The 15,699-nt window shown below is 49.4% G+C and overlaps 1 protein-coding gene across 4 annotated transcripts in view; it reads left to right on the top strand.

Moving 5' to 3' along the window:
- ADCK1 (aarF domain containing kinase 1) overlaps positions 1–15,699 on the top strand; it is a 116,367-nt gene that overhangs the window by 82,107 nt on the left and 18,561 nt on the right. For all 4 annotated transcript variants that reach the window (XM_055303568.1, XM_055303566.1, XM_055303570.1 and 1 more), the window contains 2 exons: positions 275–433; positions 8,382–8,498. In XM_055303568.1, the coding sequence (XP_055159543.1) occupies positions 275–433; positions 8,382–8,498 (276 nt within the window). The remainder of the gene's footprint in view (positions 1–274; positions 434–8,381; positions 8,499–15,699) is intronic.

Here is a 15,699-nt window from a genome sequence, read left to right as displayed (position 1 = left end):
TGTGAAGATTGAGTGAAGTGAAAATGTAAGTGCCTAGCCCAGCACTGGGTTTGCTGGGAGTGCTCAGCAGATGAGGGCTGTTACTGCCGGCACCCATTGGGCTTTGATCATCTTGGCTTTGAATTACAGGGACAGGCCCCAGGGGAGCAAGGAGGCCTTATTTCAGGGGAGGCCTGGGGAGTTATCAGTGTGCAGACCCGGGCAGGAGGGCAGAGAACTGAGCTCCCTTGGTGGGTGTCATGGACTGACTGATGGGGTGCTTGGTGGATTTCAGGTGCTTGTCCTGGCTGTGAAGCAGCTGTTTCCAGAGTTTGAGTTTATGTGGCTGGTGGATGAAGCCAAGAAGAACCTGCCTTTGGAGCTAGATTTCCTCAATGAAGGGAGGAATTCTGAGAAAGTGGCCCAAATGCTCAAGCACTTTGACTTCTTAAAGGTAGGAGGGGCAGGGCAATGGGGGCATGGTAGTATGGTGAGAGTGCAAGGGAAGACTGATTCCCCCCCCCCCCCCCGCTGAACATCCTGCCCTTGTGGGACATAAGTTGGCACACCTCCTTCCTGAGTCTTCTTGCTGAGCCTGAATGATTTGTCCCTAGTGTTGCACATTAAAGCTCTTGAAGGGAATGCTACAGAGAAATACCAAATGTAGTTGTTGACCTGCCAGCCAAACAGATGTTTATTGAATGATCTGTAATTCTAAGACACCAAGTGCTACCCTAAGGGCCTGTAAGCTCTGATCTCTGCTGCTGTGAAGCACAAGATGAGGACATTGATGATGATGGTAGCTAATGCTACTGTGCTCTGGCACTGTTCCTAACACTGTATATTACCTCACTTAATATGCAGTCAGTTCTGTTAAAATGCGACGTGTGAGTTCCATGGAGTACAAACTCCATAGTATGCAGACCCACACAACAGAAACCTCAGGGCTTAATGGGGAAAATAGGGCTAGGCTTACAACAGTTCCAAGAGACACATGGCAAGATGCTCATCATCACTAATCATTGTGCAACCATGATGCAAACCAAAACTACAATGAGATATCACCTCACGCCTGTCTGGCCAGAATAAAAAAGGCAGTAGTAACAAGTGTTGGCGAGGATGTGGAGAAAAAGGAACCCTTATGCGCATTTGGTGGGAATGTAAATTGGTGCAGCCACTATGGGAAACAGCATGGAAGTGCCTCAGAAAATTAAAGACAGAACTACCATATGATTCAGTAATTGCACTGCTAGGTATTTATTTACCCAAAGAAAAACCTCACTAATTTGAAAAGATAGAGGAAGCCCTGTGCTTATTGCAGCATTATTTACAATAGCCAAGATGTGGAGGCCACCCGAGTGTCCATCCACAGATGAATGGACAAAGAAGATGTGATACATACACAATGGAAAATTACTGAGCCATGAAAAAGAATGAGATGTTGCCATTTGCAACCTCATGGATGAACTAGAGCATGTAGTGCTAAGTGAAATAAGAGGGGAAGGCAAATTCCATGTGGTTTCACTCTTATGAGGAATTTAAGAAACAAAACAGATGAACAAACAAAAAAGACAAGCAAAAATATGAAGTTAAATACAAAGAAAAAACTGGTGGTTGCCAAAAGGGAGATGGAAGGAGGGATGAGCGAAAGAGATAAATGGGATTACGAGTACACTTACTGTGATGAACACTGAGTAATGTATAGAATTGTTGAATCATCCACCTGTAACTAATAGAACACTGTATGTTAATTATACTTCAGTAAAAAGTAAAATAACAAAAGGAGACAATTCACAAAAGAGAAAATGCAAATTTTAAAAAATGTCACCAGTGACACAGAAAATAAAAGATGAAAACCTGCTAAAAACAGGAGTGTAGTTTTACATGTTAGATGGCTAAGAAATATGTACGACCGCAGAACACATGGCACTCTGTCTTGACATCTGCTTGTGAAAGTGGGCATCAGAAGAGTTGCCGCTTGTGAATATTGTGAGGTGGTGGAAGGACGGTCATCTGGAATTGGGCGGAAAGCTGTGTTGCCAGATGTGCGTGGGCAGGACTCATGACACGTGGTGATGTTGGGGTGTGTGTGTTTGTATATGTCTGTGTCGTGCAGTTCAGCTGGAGGCAGTTTCCTGCATTCACATGGTGCTTCCTGGGAGAGGATAGCTAACATAAGCAAATGCAAAATTTGCATTTGGATCAAACTGCCCCCCCTAATACATCAATCATGTTAGAAAAAATTTGTGTTTTCAAGTATTATAGAAGAACTGCCTATATGATGATAGAAGACACTTACTGTGGGAAGCTATATTAAATGATATAAAGTAGCAGCTTTGTGAGAGGTCCTGCTAGTAAGTGCTCTGGAGTTTCAGGAGAAGGGACTTCCATGGTCAATCAGGGCAGGGAAGGCTCTTCTGAGGAGTTGGCCCTGGAATGGGTCTTTGAGGATTGGTCTGATGTTCCCCATGGGCTCCATAGGCTTCTCCATTGATAGATGCACACCAGCACCACTGTTCTTCCAACATATCTCGTCCTTGGTGGGGCTTGGACCCATTTCTCTGGGGCTTCCTCTTCCTGGTGCAAGGGTTGGGCCCCTCTGGTACCCTGCATAGAGAGCTTGGCTTTCAACTTTTTGAAGAGATCAGTTGTTCTCTCTTCACGCAGGCAGCCTTGAGCTTGTGTAGGAAAGGAAGTCATCTTCTAGGAGCTCTAGATGGTAGTGCCGGAGCCAACTGTCAAGCAGCCCTCTTTTAGAGGGGGAGGTGTCTCGGTACATTGTCTGGGAAGGTCTCTTGCTCTTGACTAGCATGTTTGTGTGGCTTCTGAAGACATCCTGAGAAATGGAGGTAGTGTTGATACTTCTGCTATCCAGATTGATTAACAGGGATGGGGAGGTTGAGGGTGTGCCTACACTAGCCACCTATGAATCCTAAAGCTCAGATCATGGGAGGAGAAGCCACAACTGTGTAGTGTGTTGACACTGATGTTGGCGAAAGATGTAGCCATTGACAAAGTTTGACTCTGCGTGAGTTGAGAGTCAGGTCTATCTGGACTGCCTGCCCCCAGTACAATGTATGACTAATGCTTCCTCAGCTGGCCATCATAGATCTGGGTGTGCCTGTAAATTCAGATGTGCAAACTAGATCTGGTAACTCTGCCCTAGCCTTGAAGTTCAAGCCACCAATTCAAGAAAAACACGGCTCTCTCAGACAAGGAATGATACTAACTCATTTGGTCGATGCTGTAGAATATAATTATGGTTGCTTCTGCTTGCATATCCCATTTCTTCTATTCCTTTATCCCACATTCCCTGAGCATTTCCTGAACTTAGTGTTGTGCTAGGAGCTAGAGAGACCTAGATGAATAAGAGATGGATGGCTCCTATCTGAGAAAAACGTCCCGTCTAGCTGGGGACAAACATTCTATGTTGTTACAATCTGGGCCTATGACATGCATATATGTCCAGATTATGACAGAGACTTTGCTACATTTCTGTGGATTCCCACAAGCACGTATTTCATTCTGCCCAGGATAAGGAGCTCAGAGGGGGCTTCCAAGAAGTGTTGAGTGTACAAAGGGGTAGGCAGTATTTATTAAATGTTTCTTCTGCCCTGGACACCATGCAGGTACCATGACATTGAATCCTTTCAACAGCCATCACCCCATTTTACAGGTGACAGTCTTAGAGTAGAGGAGCTAGGGCTGCAACCCAGATTTTCTGATTTCATCTCTGGTACTCGCCTAAGGGCATTCTGTTGCCTCTAAGCCGGCAGGGGTGCTCCTCAGCACCAGAACTATGAACCTGACAAACAGAACCATCTCCTTCACCGTTCCCATGGAAACAGCAAATCATCCACTGGCTGGGGCCAACTAGCATCTGCCAGACCAAGACATGTAATAATAATAATAACACACATTTTTGAAATGAGGATGCCAAATGGGTAAATAATTAATGTAATGATTTGACCTGCCGCTTCTAAAACCCACACACTGTTCCTAAGACAATGGTGCAACTGAGGCTCCTGAGTAATTAATTTTGCCTAAACACATAACAAGTGGGAAGCAAATTTTGCACTGTGAACCCAGTTCAGCTCTTAAAACTGGAGATAGATTGCTTTTGCACACTGGCACCCCATCACAACATCTGTGCGTAATTAAGCTTCAGCGAAGAGTTTACCTCTCAGTGTGTGAGGCATCTTCCAGTGGGGTTTAATAACCTCAGCCCTGTGCTATAAATCTCTGCACCTCAGACAAGCACTGAATGGAAATGTGGTATCAGGGAGACCAGGAGAGGGTGAGAGGGCAGCCAGGCCCAAAGGTCAAGACCAGGGCATTTGTAGATTTGTTGTGTATTGTGGGGAGGGGATAGGGCAGGCCATGAGGTTTGTGACTAAGCTGGGGGACAGGGGGAAAACAGGGTTTGAGACTAGAAGACCTGAGAGTGTGCTTGGATGTGCGAAGACTTCAGGGAGAGGTTAAGTAGTCATCTCCTGAGCGGGGCCGCATCAGGGTGGCCACTTCTTAGTGCAAGGTGAGGATCTGGGACTCTCCAGAAATTGTGGGCAGGCCTTGAGGAATGTGCATGCAGTCGGAGAAGCACCATAACTTCCTACGAATCTCAAAGATTACGAACCACTGATGTATAATAATTAGTATGAATTAGTATTTTTTTTACGTGCCTGTGCTTTTTTTTAAAAAAAAGATTTTATTTATTCATTCATGAGAGACACAGAAAGAGAGGCAGAGACACAGGCAGAGGGAGAAGCGGGCTCCCCGCAGGGAGCCCGATGTGGGACTTGATCCCAGGACCCCAGGATCACACCCTGAGCCGAAGGCAGACGCTCAACCACTGAGCCACCCAGGCGTCCCTATGTGCCTATGCTTTTTATTTTTATTTTTTTTATTTTTATTTTTTAAATATTTTTTTTTTAAATTTTTATTTATTTATGATAGTCACAGAGAGAGAGAGAGAGAGAGAGAGAGAGAGAGAGAGGCAGAGACACAGGCAGAGGGAGAAGCAGGCTCCATGCACCGGGAGCCCGATGTGGGATTCGATCCCGGGTCTCCAGGATCGCGCCCTGGGCCAAAGGCAGGCACCAAACCGCTGCGCCACCCAGGGATCCCGTGCCTATGCTTTTTAAAGTGCTTTTAAAAGTGCTTTACATGTTTTTACTCCTTTATCCTTATACAGTCCCACAAGGGAGATGCCATGATTAGCCCTTTGTCTGCAGTAGGGAAATTGAGGCCCAGAGAGATGAAACCATTTGCCCAAGTTTACACAGCTTGTGTTAAGGGTCAGAGGCAGGTTCTGAAGGGAGGCGGCCTGGCTCCAGAGCCTGCCTGTTAAACTACTGTGCTGTTCTGCCTTCATCATAATTTGTGGGACAGATCTGACTTGTGCCGAAGTGTGTACAGCGTTAGCTCTGCTTGTGTGCCAGAACCACATGTGAAATGCTATGCGGCTGTCATATGGCAGCTGCCGTTTGTCCAGCAGGTGCTAAGTGTGTGCTGTTGTGTCGAGTACCAGGATTCCACACATGCTAGTAGGAAGTTGGGAGTGTTGCTTCGCTCTGAAGGGCATCACCACTTTACGGGTGGGAAGCTGGCACTCAGAGAGGTCATAAAACTTACCCAGTCACTCAACTTGGAGATAGCAAAGCCAGGGTGCCATCCTGAGAGTCTGACTTGAGGTCTGCGCAGTTTCCCTGGGCTCCCCGGGTGATGGGTCCTGGCCCAGGCAAACCAGAGCCTACTTTGCACATGCATTGACCAAAGCACAGGAACAGAAGGGAACTGTGGGGTCAGGGCCAGACTAGGAGGCTGAAGCCTGGGGTCTTGGGCTGCAATTTTCCATAATTTGTGTCTTCCTGCTTGGGATCAGGATTGGCTGCAGCGTGGCTTGGGGGCAGGTACAGCCCACAGGAGTGGGGCCTCTGATCTGTACAAAGAGATAGACTTGAGACTCAGAGTCCTCATGGCCAGGGTGTGACCCTTCCTGTGGGGTCCCCAAGCCCCCCTTGGCCCTGAGTCTCCCTAGGTCCAGTTTTGTTTGGGGGGTATGTGGGGTGGGGGTTGGTTCTTCTCGTCACCTCTTTAAAATGATTCTCTTTCATCTTCTACTTTGATGGAAGGAGCAGAAGAAGGAAGGCATGGGGATGAAACACTGGTGTTGGGGTGAATTTTACCTCCTGCCCACAGGATGATTTGGGGTCAGGTCATCAAATTAATGTCCCACAGTCAAGCCAGATTTCTCCTAACTGAGCAGGGAGCAGATTTGCATTTCGTTGTCATTTCCATGATATAGTTGTCCAGGGGCAATTGCTGTCCTCTCTGAGCTCCCGTGACAAACCTCTCAACTTCCCAGGTTTGGTATTCTGTTTTTTCCAATCTAAGCAGCTGAGGTGGGGGCCACTGTGTTGTCAGATAGGGATGGTTGCATTCGCAGGGAGGCTGGAAAAGAAGGCTGAAGGAGGGGGAATGTGGTGCTCCCACTGCCCTGATTAACAAGCCCAGAGAGTCTCCAGACTTTGGGTTTTCTCTTTCCATCTGTGGCTCTTTCAAGCTGTTTTCCAAGTTGACCCAGGCAGGCCCAGATTGGGGGGGCAGGGGGTCTGACCTCATGTGCCCAGAGCCCTCAGGCACCCACTACCAAGCTTAGGTTTCCAAACAAACCAAGAGAAAGAACTTAACTTCCCCAAAATATGTCCTCTCCATTTGGAAGCCACAACAGCAAACTCGCACTCGTATTTTTAAAGACAGCTTTTGAAAAGTGCCAAGTGAGACTGAGTTTTAAGTTCACAGTCAAAGAGAGTCACAGATTTCTCTACTGGCCCAGATTCCTGAACGGCAAGAACTACAGGAAAGTAGCAAAACCAAAATGCCACCTTGACTTCAGTTGGAACCTCTGTTCCAGGGAGCCTAGGGTGTTTCGCTCATGTGTGCCTCCCCAGTCCTCCTCAGAGCTCTTTCTAGAGATGGGGCAGGAGTAGTCCTTTGTGATGAGGAAAACTGAGGCATTGGAGGTTAAGTGGGTGGATGAAGACATGGGAGTATTAGCAGAATGAGGAAAGGAAGCCGGTTTCTTGACTTGAGGGCTGCGGTCTTCTTGCTAGATGAGTTTTGGAGGTTGAGTTGAGGGAAGTCCTATTCCCCCAAACCCTTGAATTAGCTGCCCTTGTTATTTTATTTGTGAGTGGAAACAAGGTCGTCACAAGTTGTTGGGGAAACGTGGCATGCCGATATCCCAGTAATTCCTCCCTCCGGGCAGTGGTTGTCACTCACTCACATGGCGGCCCAGGAGCCCTTGTGCAGTCTGATCTCTTGCCTATTCCTGGGGAAATCAGGTCTCTTATTTGGCCATTGGGTGTTCTCAAAGTCAGAGGCAGTTGGAGAGCATTTGGATTAGGAATGCATTTGTCTGCAGGTGACCAGAAGCACAATTTAGAGTGTTGTAAACAAAAAAAATATTTATTTTCCTCACATGGCAAGAAGCCTTACAATAGTTGCCTGCTGATATTGTGTTAGTGGTTTGACAGTGACAGGGCCAACATCTCTGATTTTCTTGGACTTTTCCTCATGGTTACAAGATAGCTGCTGCAGCTCCAGGTATCACATTCACTTCCAAAGTAGGAAATCGAGAGGTAAGAAGAGTTGCACCATTTACAAACATCCCTTTTTTATGAAGGAAAGGAAAACCTTCCCAGAGCCCCTAGCAGGCCTCCACATATGTCTCATAAGCCATAACTGTGTCACTTGGCCATACTTATTGCAAGGCAAGCAGGGAAAGTATGTCCTTGGGGAAGAGGAAGATTGGGAGTAGGTGCTGGGTTAGGATCCAGCATTATCTACCACAGAAGACTTGTAGGAAATGAGTGTGAGAAGACTCAGGACTTCCAGACTGAAAAGTTTATCACCTAGTAAAAATTTGTTCATTTGTAGACATATACATCTAATAGATCCATTGCACAGGTGTAGAAGTTGAGGCAGAGGGTTGAGATTCATGTGAGGAGCCTGCAGCAGGCCTAGTGAGAGAGGAAATAGATTTCAGTGCCAGCTCTGGCTCAGGTATAAGGAGTTCCACACCTTTCCCCCTAAATCCCAATTTTAGTTTGGCTCTTGTGTCTGGAGGCATTGAGGAGGGTGGGGAAGCCGTTCTGTGGTCCCCTAAGCACGAAGGGGTCTCTAAAGGAGGGGCCAGGGGCCTCATTGATGGAGGAGGCTGCCTGGCTCTCTTGGGCTGACCCGCACTGCCCTGTCTGCACCGCTCTGGACCCTCTCAGGCTTTGTCTCCTGTTCCTGGGAGGAGCATGTGCCCTTGCCTTGCTCACTGTGCTTCTCTGTGATCCTGGCCTCCAGCTACAGGCCCGCTAGCCCTTCTGACCTGCCCTTGCCTATTCCAGGTCCCCCGCATCTACTGGGATCTGTCCACCAAGCGAGTGCTTCTGATGGAGTTTGTGGACGGCGGCCAGGTCAACAACAGAGACTACATGGAGAAGAACAAGATCGATGTCAACGAGGTGAGGCTGAGCACTCATGGCTGCTGTGTGAGGGATGCGGGCTTGGTCAGGGCTGCCCACCGAGGGCAGGTGTGTCCCTGTGAGGTCTCACAGTCTTGAAAGAGAGCCTGTTATCTGAAGAATTATAGTATCTCTGAGCACAAAGCATCCTCCCAGGGCATCTAGGACTGTCCTCCACCCTGTCTCCTAAAGATGGGGCTGGCAGCACATGGTGGGGTGCAGGCATGTGCTGAGCCCCTTCTTGGAGCTCCTGCCCTGACAAGTGACCACCACCTGTCTTCTTGTACCATTGGAGTCCCACAATGCTGAGCGGCTCCAGAGAACAGTGGTGTGAAACCTGTGGGCTTTACTACTTCTGCCCCTGGGGGCGCCTAGGCCCTCCCTCTTCCTGCCCTCCCCTCTCCCTGCCACTCCTCAGGCCTCGAGGGTTCAGGCCAGCAGGGGACAGCAGGTGCCAGCTATTTCTACTTCACAGAACTACAAGAAGAGAGAGCCTTTGGTCTCCCACCTCCCACCCCATTGGTCCCAGAGAAAGAAAGTGGCCAGTGGGTGGGCCTGTACACCGTCTTCTGCTGCTTGATTGCCATAGGGTCCCACAGATAGGGATGGAGTGGTACTTTCCCAACAACAGCTATCATGTTTATAGTCCCTCCTATGAACTGGTTATGGGGGTTTAGAGGGGGCCAGACCTCATTGCCTTCTTTAAGGAATTCACCACCTAGGGTTACTGTTAGGTACACAACTAAATCCTTACGACCACCTCTCAGCAGCAGAAGGGGCGTGAGTGAGACCCCAGGGAGCTTGTGTCTGCACAGGTTGGCTTCCCCAGCAGGATGAGTAGGAATTTGCTGGGTGCGTGTGTGTCAGGGTAGAGGGTTGGGGGCAGTGATGGCAGTGCAGGGAAGGGAATGGTGAAGTTTGGCAGGGTTTCCAGAGGGGTGTGGAAAAATAGGTGGGGGTGGGTAGTAAAGACATTGGGCAGGACCCCAAAGGTACCAGGGAGTCATGAAGGGCATTGAGGAGTACACTGATGTGATCCACCACTCTGGGTTGGTGAGAGGAAGAAATGGAGAGAGGTGAATGCTCTTCCCTTCCCCCCACCCCAGGCAGCATATGAAGATGAGCCTGTGGTCCCAGTGGTGGGGTGGCTCAGAAGAGGAAGCTACACCTTGGCTCAGCAGACGAGCCAGTGGTAGGAATGGTAGGAGGGGGTGCAGGTTGGGAGCTCAGACCTCCATTCAAGTGCCTGTGTGGCCTCCGTCAGGAGGACAATGACTTCCTTCTGAGAAGGTTGTGAGGATGACACAAGTGCTGAGCAGTGCCTGGCATGTACTTCATCCTCCAGTATGGTGGCAAGATGGTGGTTGTTCTCATTCTTCTCTTTGGGCTCCGTCCTTTCCTCCTTTATCTCCTTTTACTGCAAATGTTTATTGAATCCCTAACTTGCCACACCAGGTGCTTTTTTTCCAAAATAAACCTGGGAGGCAGGTCTCAATGTCTTCATTCTTCAGATGAGGAATCAGAGATTCAGAGAGGGAAGGTGACTTGTCCAAGATCACAGAGCTAGTAGAGCTGGGATTGAAACCCAAGTCCCTTTGACTCCATGGTTTCTTATTTGTAAAAGGAGGGGTTGAGTCAGAATGTATGGCGCTGCTGGGAACATGGCTGGGAAGGGCTTAGCCACAGCTGGCCTTGGCCTCCTGGGAACTCAGGGAACGATGCTCCCAGAACTCTTTGGGGGCTTCAGGGTATGTGTGTGTAGGGTGGAGAGGCAGGACGGGCCCTAGGACCCCCCCGCCCCCACTTCACCCAGGGCAGCTCTGCCATCACTGGAGTTGCCTGTTGGGCTTTTCTAGAAGAGGTCTCCCTTTTGGGTTGGGAAAGGATAAGAAAAGGATTATTTTAATTCAGCCCTCCACTTTCCAGATGACAGAGCACTCAGAGGGAGAGCAGACGTCTTTCCCGAGGTCACTCGGCCAGTAGCACAACTTGGGGCTTCTGACCCTGCTCCTGCTACTGTTGCCTTCTAGGGTGGGCCTGCAGAGGGTGTTTGGATGGAGCTCCTGCACAGGAGGGAGGGAGAGACCTCCTTGCCCATCTCCTCCATTGGTGTGTCCCTGAGTCTAGCCAGGGATCCCCTGCCGACCGTGACCCTTGGGTACAAAGTCTTTGGCTCCAGTGGAGAGGGTGAGGGAAGGAAGGAGAGATCACCTCCAGCTTTTCCTGAACAGCCTTAATGGGGAGCAGGGTCTCTCTGCCTGCACTTCAGGAAAGACGCCAGAGACCTCATACCTTCCCCTCCTCTGCCAGGTTACCGGCATTTACTTACTGTCAGCTGCGGTGGGATTTTCATTTCAGCAGGGCCCCCAAATCCATTAATCTCTTTGGATACATTGAGTCCAGAGCTGCAGTGGTGTTTTATCAGAGGCAGCTTGATTTTTCAAAGACAAGTGCAAACAAAGATGTGCTCTGCTGTAGTTGCTTGCTCTCGCCACTGTGTGAGGTGCCTGGGAGGAGGGGCAGCTGGGCTGGAGGGGGCTTGTGGGAGCTGGCCAGGGTGGTGCCCTCGGAGAGCCCTGCTTTGTCTGCTCCTGCCTCCAGCACTGGAAGATAAGGGCAGCGTTCCATGCAAAGCAGACCCTTGCTGGACATCCTGTGAATTCGTGGAGAATAAATAAGCCAGCCTCGTGCCCTGGGTTAGCCTCTGTGAGGCAGGGCTGGGGTTGAGTGTTGGTTTATTGTTTCCTGTGGACATGCAGAGTGGGGCAGACTAATATCAGAGTGATTTGGGGAAAGCAATAACAGTAATAATAATAATTATAAGCAGCTAATATGTACCAGGCACCTGACACGTGTAATCGCTACTCTTTATAGCTGTCCTCCCAAGGGTGAGATGAGAGATCTTAACCCCCTTTATGGATGAGAAAGCTAAAGCTCAGAGAGGTTAAACGACTTGCCCAACCTCACACAGCTAGCCGGGGGGAGAGCCAAGGGTTTGCACCCAGGTCTGCCAGATGTCAAAGCCCTTGCTCCTCTGTCTTCTCCATGCCCCTCCTGGGGATCGGACCCTGGCTGCAGTACAACCAGGGTCACCTGGGCGACAGCCACATCAGTAACTCCTTGAAGGAGGTGCGGTACTTACTGAGAAGCTCTGCCCACCACCCAGGCACTAACTGAATGCAACCCTTCTCTCTCTGACTCATGTCAGGCATGGCTTTTCGCATTTCATGCAAACGTTGTTCTCCTTCTAAAGAAGTGAGGAGTAGAGGAGCAGTGCATGAGCTGTGCCAGGCACAGCACCTGGAATGTGGTTGGTGCTTCCGATTGGTAGCTAGTAGATTGTTGTTGTTTTCATGATTATTACCATCGTTGGATCCTGTCCTTTCCTCTCTTCCTGATACCACTAGTGTTTACTAACTGCCTAGCCATGTGCCAGGCCCTTTCTACACTGTAAACTTGGGAGGGATGGCTTGGTGCCTCCATTTGCAAGCAAGGAATCAGAGACCTAGAGAGGGGAGCTCCCAGATCTTGATGGTACGTTTCCATCCACTTTCATACAGATCTACTATGTAATCTCCAGCCGGATAAAGAAGCAAAGATATCTGGCATCTTTGTCACCAGGCACCTGTGGGTCTTTTCTGGAAGCTCTGTTCTCTTCCATTGGTCCATTGGTCCATCCTTGTAATAGTACCACACTGTCTTGATTACTTAATTCCTGAGTCCCCTGGCCCTGGCTTCTGGGGTTTGCATGACCTGGGAGGCTCTTTGGTATTCTGAGATGCTATCATTAAATACTGCCCCAGAAACCTCAGGCTTGGCAGTGGGCGGTGGTGGCCCATGTGGTCTACTGTGCCATCGCTGACCATCGTTTGGGAGAAGACCGGGGACAGGCTTTGCTTTACAGAAACTAACCTATTATGTCTCTTACCAAGCAGCAGCAGAGTCAGAGGCCTCATGGAAGACCAGTGGGGCATGAGTGTGTGTGTGTGGGGGGGGTGGGGAGGGCAGGGGTATAGGATACTCCACATTACTGAAAGTTTCTAATAGCCTTCTGAGGTTCTAAAGTCTCCTGAGGACTGTGGGACTCAGCGAGCCTATCCCTGGAGCAAAGCCCTCCTTAGAATGGTCTGGCTGTGAGTTCTCCCTGGGGAGGGAAGTGCAAAGGATAGACAGAAGTGGCAAGGGGCAGATATCTCACCCCCTATGCTGGGCGGCCATGTTTAGTGGGATCTTGGCTGCCACAAGCAGGTGACTCAACTTGAAGTTAGGGCGCAGGAAGTGGTTGTGGAAGGAATTGCTTTCCAAGTGGGTGAGGATGGCTCCAGACCCTTCCAACCACATGTTAGAGTCAGCCCCACTCCTCTTTGAAGAGGCCTCCTGGCCTTGCAGCATCCCAGCCTAGCTGGGCCTAGCATGTGAGGACCTGAAGACCAGTCTACATAGCCAGCACCCAAAGACTCAGAAATGCCAGGTTAGAAGGCAAGAGACCTGAGTTCCAGTGCCCGTTCTGCCTGTGGCTTGCTGTATGCTCTTGGACAAATCACTCCTCCTCTCTGAGCCTCAATTTTCTTATTGAAGGCATTGGATTAGCTAGTTGGACTTTAAGGATACATGCTGCTTAGATATCTTGTACCACAGTGATTGCTGGGAGCTAAGACTTCAGCCGTCTATTTCAGAATCACCCGAGGGAAATCATTTAATAATGCAGATCCTTGCTGCACCCCAGACTTACTCATCAGAATCTGCAGTGGAAACAGTTGCCAGAATCTGCATTTTAACAAACTCTTCAGGTGGTTCAGATACTGACTGGAGTCCAGGAACCACCTGCTACAAGGCCAGCCTCCAGGCACAGGGCAGCCCTGCCCAGGTGTGTTCACTCATCCAGGGAGTTTGAGGCCTGAGGGCACCCAGCAGCCTGGAGGGGCCCTCTTTTGTTTGAGTCTCTGCACCCAGAAGCAGCATATTACTGAGGGCTTGCCCTGGTGATCATATTTGCCAGTCACATTAAGAGCCGGTGACAGTGACTGTCATTGATTTTATTAAAAGTAAAGGTCGAGTAGGAGCACGCTTTCCTAGGCTGGATGGAGCCTCCTCCAGCCATAGGATGACTATTGATTGCAGACCTTTTATCGAAGGTTAATTGGATTTCAGTGAGTGCATGTTTAAGACCCTGCCTGGGCTGAGGCCCAATTGAATTTGTGTGAAATTAGCTAGAGAGAAAGGTGACAAAGTTGGGAATTTGGGGGAGGTGGGGATGAGGACTTGTGGGGCCTCTCCACTCTGTGGAGAATGGGGGTGGGTGCTTGCAAGAGAGGGGTGGGAGAGATGGGGAGCTTGCAAGAGATGCCTGGGAGCCAGCTAGGGAAAGAGGGCAGGAGGCTCCCAGTGGTCATTAGGTGGACTTTGATTCAGTCCTTTGTCCTTGGGATGGCCTTCTTGGTATGTGGTGTGGCCTCCAGAGTTTATCTTTTTGCCTCTCCAGAAAGTAAATCTTGCCTTGAGTCAGAGTTGGGGTGGTGGTGGGGTGGGATTTGGGGTTCAGCTCATATTTCGCAAGACTGCAACTCCTGTTTTCAAAGGTGTCAGGGGCCTTCAGTTGCTGAGCCTCTGGGCTTGGGGCAAACACCAAGCTCCCCTTTCACCAGCTTAGGGTCTCTTGTCTAGCTGGCTAAGCCAGTTCTCAATAGCTGTCTGCTTCCCCCTGGCAGATGCAGGCTTGCTAGTCTCTTTGCTCTCTGTTGTCAGGGGCTCTTTGTTTCTTTTTGGTCATCTTAGTGGGGTCAGGGAGAGAGTGGAGTCAGTGTGTGGGTTCAGTCTGCTGCATTTAGCCAGAAACCCTTGCCATGCTTCTTCCTTCCAGTAGTTTTAAAATCCATTCCAGGTCATTCTGGGAGCCATGGAAGGTTCTCAAATGCATCTTTCAGCAGACGCTTATTGTGTACCTCCTGTGTGCAGGCACTGCATGTAAGTGCTATACCAGAGGTATGCACAGAGTGTGGGAGAAGGTGAGGCTGGGTGCCCTAGTGGAAGGGACCGAGGGTTTCAAAATTGGGGCACCCTGGGGTTATGCCTGGCTCTGCCATTTGTTGGCCAGGCACCCTGGGGTAAGTAACTTAAACTCTGAGTGATTGTCCACATCTGGGCAGTTGGGAGTCCTAACAATACTTACTTCACAGGGTCATTGGTCATGGTCACAGCATAGACCATAAGCAGTAGAGTTGTGTAAAATCGTTAATTTAAAACAATTTTTTTTAGATTATTTGAGAGAGAGAAAAAGTGAGCCCAAGTGGAGTGGGGGTGGGGGGCAAAGGTAGAGGAAGAAGCAGGCTTCCCCCTAAGCAGAGAACCTGATGCGTCTCAGGACCCCGAGATCATGACCTGAGCTGGAGGCAGATGCTCAACTGACTGAGGCACCCAGGAGCCCCTGTTGGAGATCATTTATATAATTCATGATGCTGTTTTTCACAGAAGCATGTCTCCCTGAGGCTCTTCTTTGCCCCCCTCCTTTCCACCTACTTCTGTTGGTCCTGGGTACAGACTTGGAAAATGAGCAGTGGTTATCGCTTGAGCAAACGGTGACCCCACCCCCACTCCTATCTATAAATGCAGGTAGTGCCTGGTCTCCCTGTGTTGAGTACCACACTGACTTTTCCTCAGCATCATCTTCTGCTTCCTGGGTCTCTGGCTTAGTGGTAGAAAGTGCTCAGCAGACCAAGGGTGGGTGGGTGGGGGGTTGAAGCTGAAGAGACATGAAGGATCCTGCATACTGAAATCACTAGAGAGAAAACATCTCCTTTTGTCTGCATAGAGAACTCCATTAACTTGTCGGACCAAAAAAAAAAAAAAAAAAAAAAAAACAAACTTGTCGGACCAAATCTTGAGAACCGTGGGGATGTTAGAGAGATCTAGGTGCACGAGATGGGTTTCTGGAGATTTCTTTCGCTGACAGCAGGGATGTTAGGAGTGGGGTTGGCCTTCCCAGACCTTGGTACTGGCTATGCTACTTATGAACCATGCCGCCTTGGTGAAGGCAGTCACTGTTTGGAAGCCCCAGATGCCTGCTATAAAGTGAGGGTGCAGAAGGGTAGCCCAGAGGGTAGTTTGATGATTAAAACATGAAGTTTTTGGTGCAATGCCCACGGTACATGCTCCACACTAGTCGTGATGACACTCAGCCTGCTCTGAGAAGTTGTTGCTCCGA

Source organism: Nyctereutes procyonoides, unplaced genomic scaffold, assembly GCF_905146905.1.
Source record: "Nyctereutes procyonoides isolate TBG_1078 unplaced genomic scaffold, NYPRO_anot_genome, whole genome shotgun sequence".
Taxonomy (NCBI): Eukaryota; Metazoa; Chordata; class Mammalia; order Carnivora; family Canidae; genus Nyctereutes; species Nyctereutes procyonoides.
The sequence above is the reverse complement of the archived record's forward strand: the minus strand, read 5'-3'. Positions and strand labels throughout refer to the sequence as shown.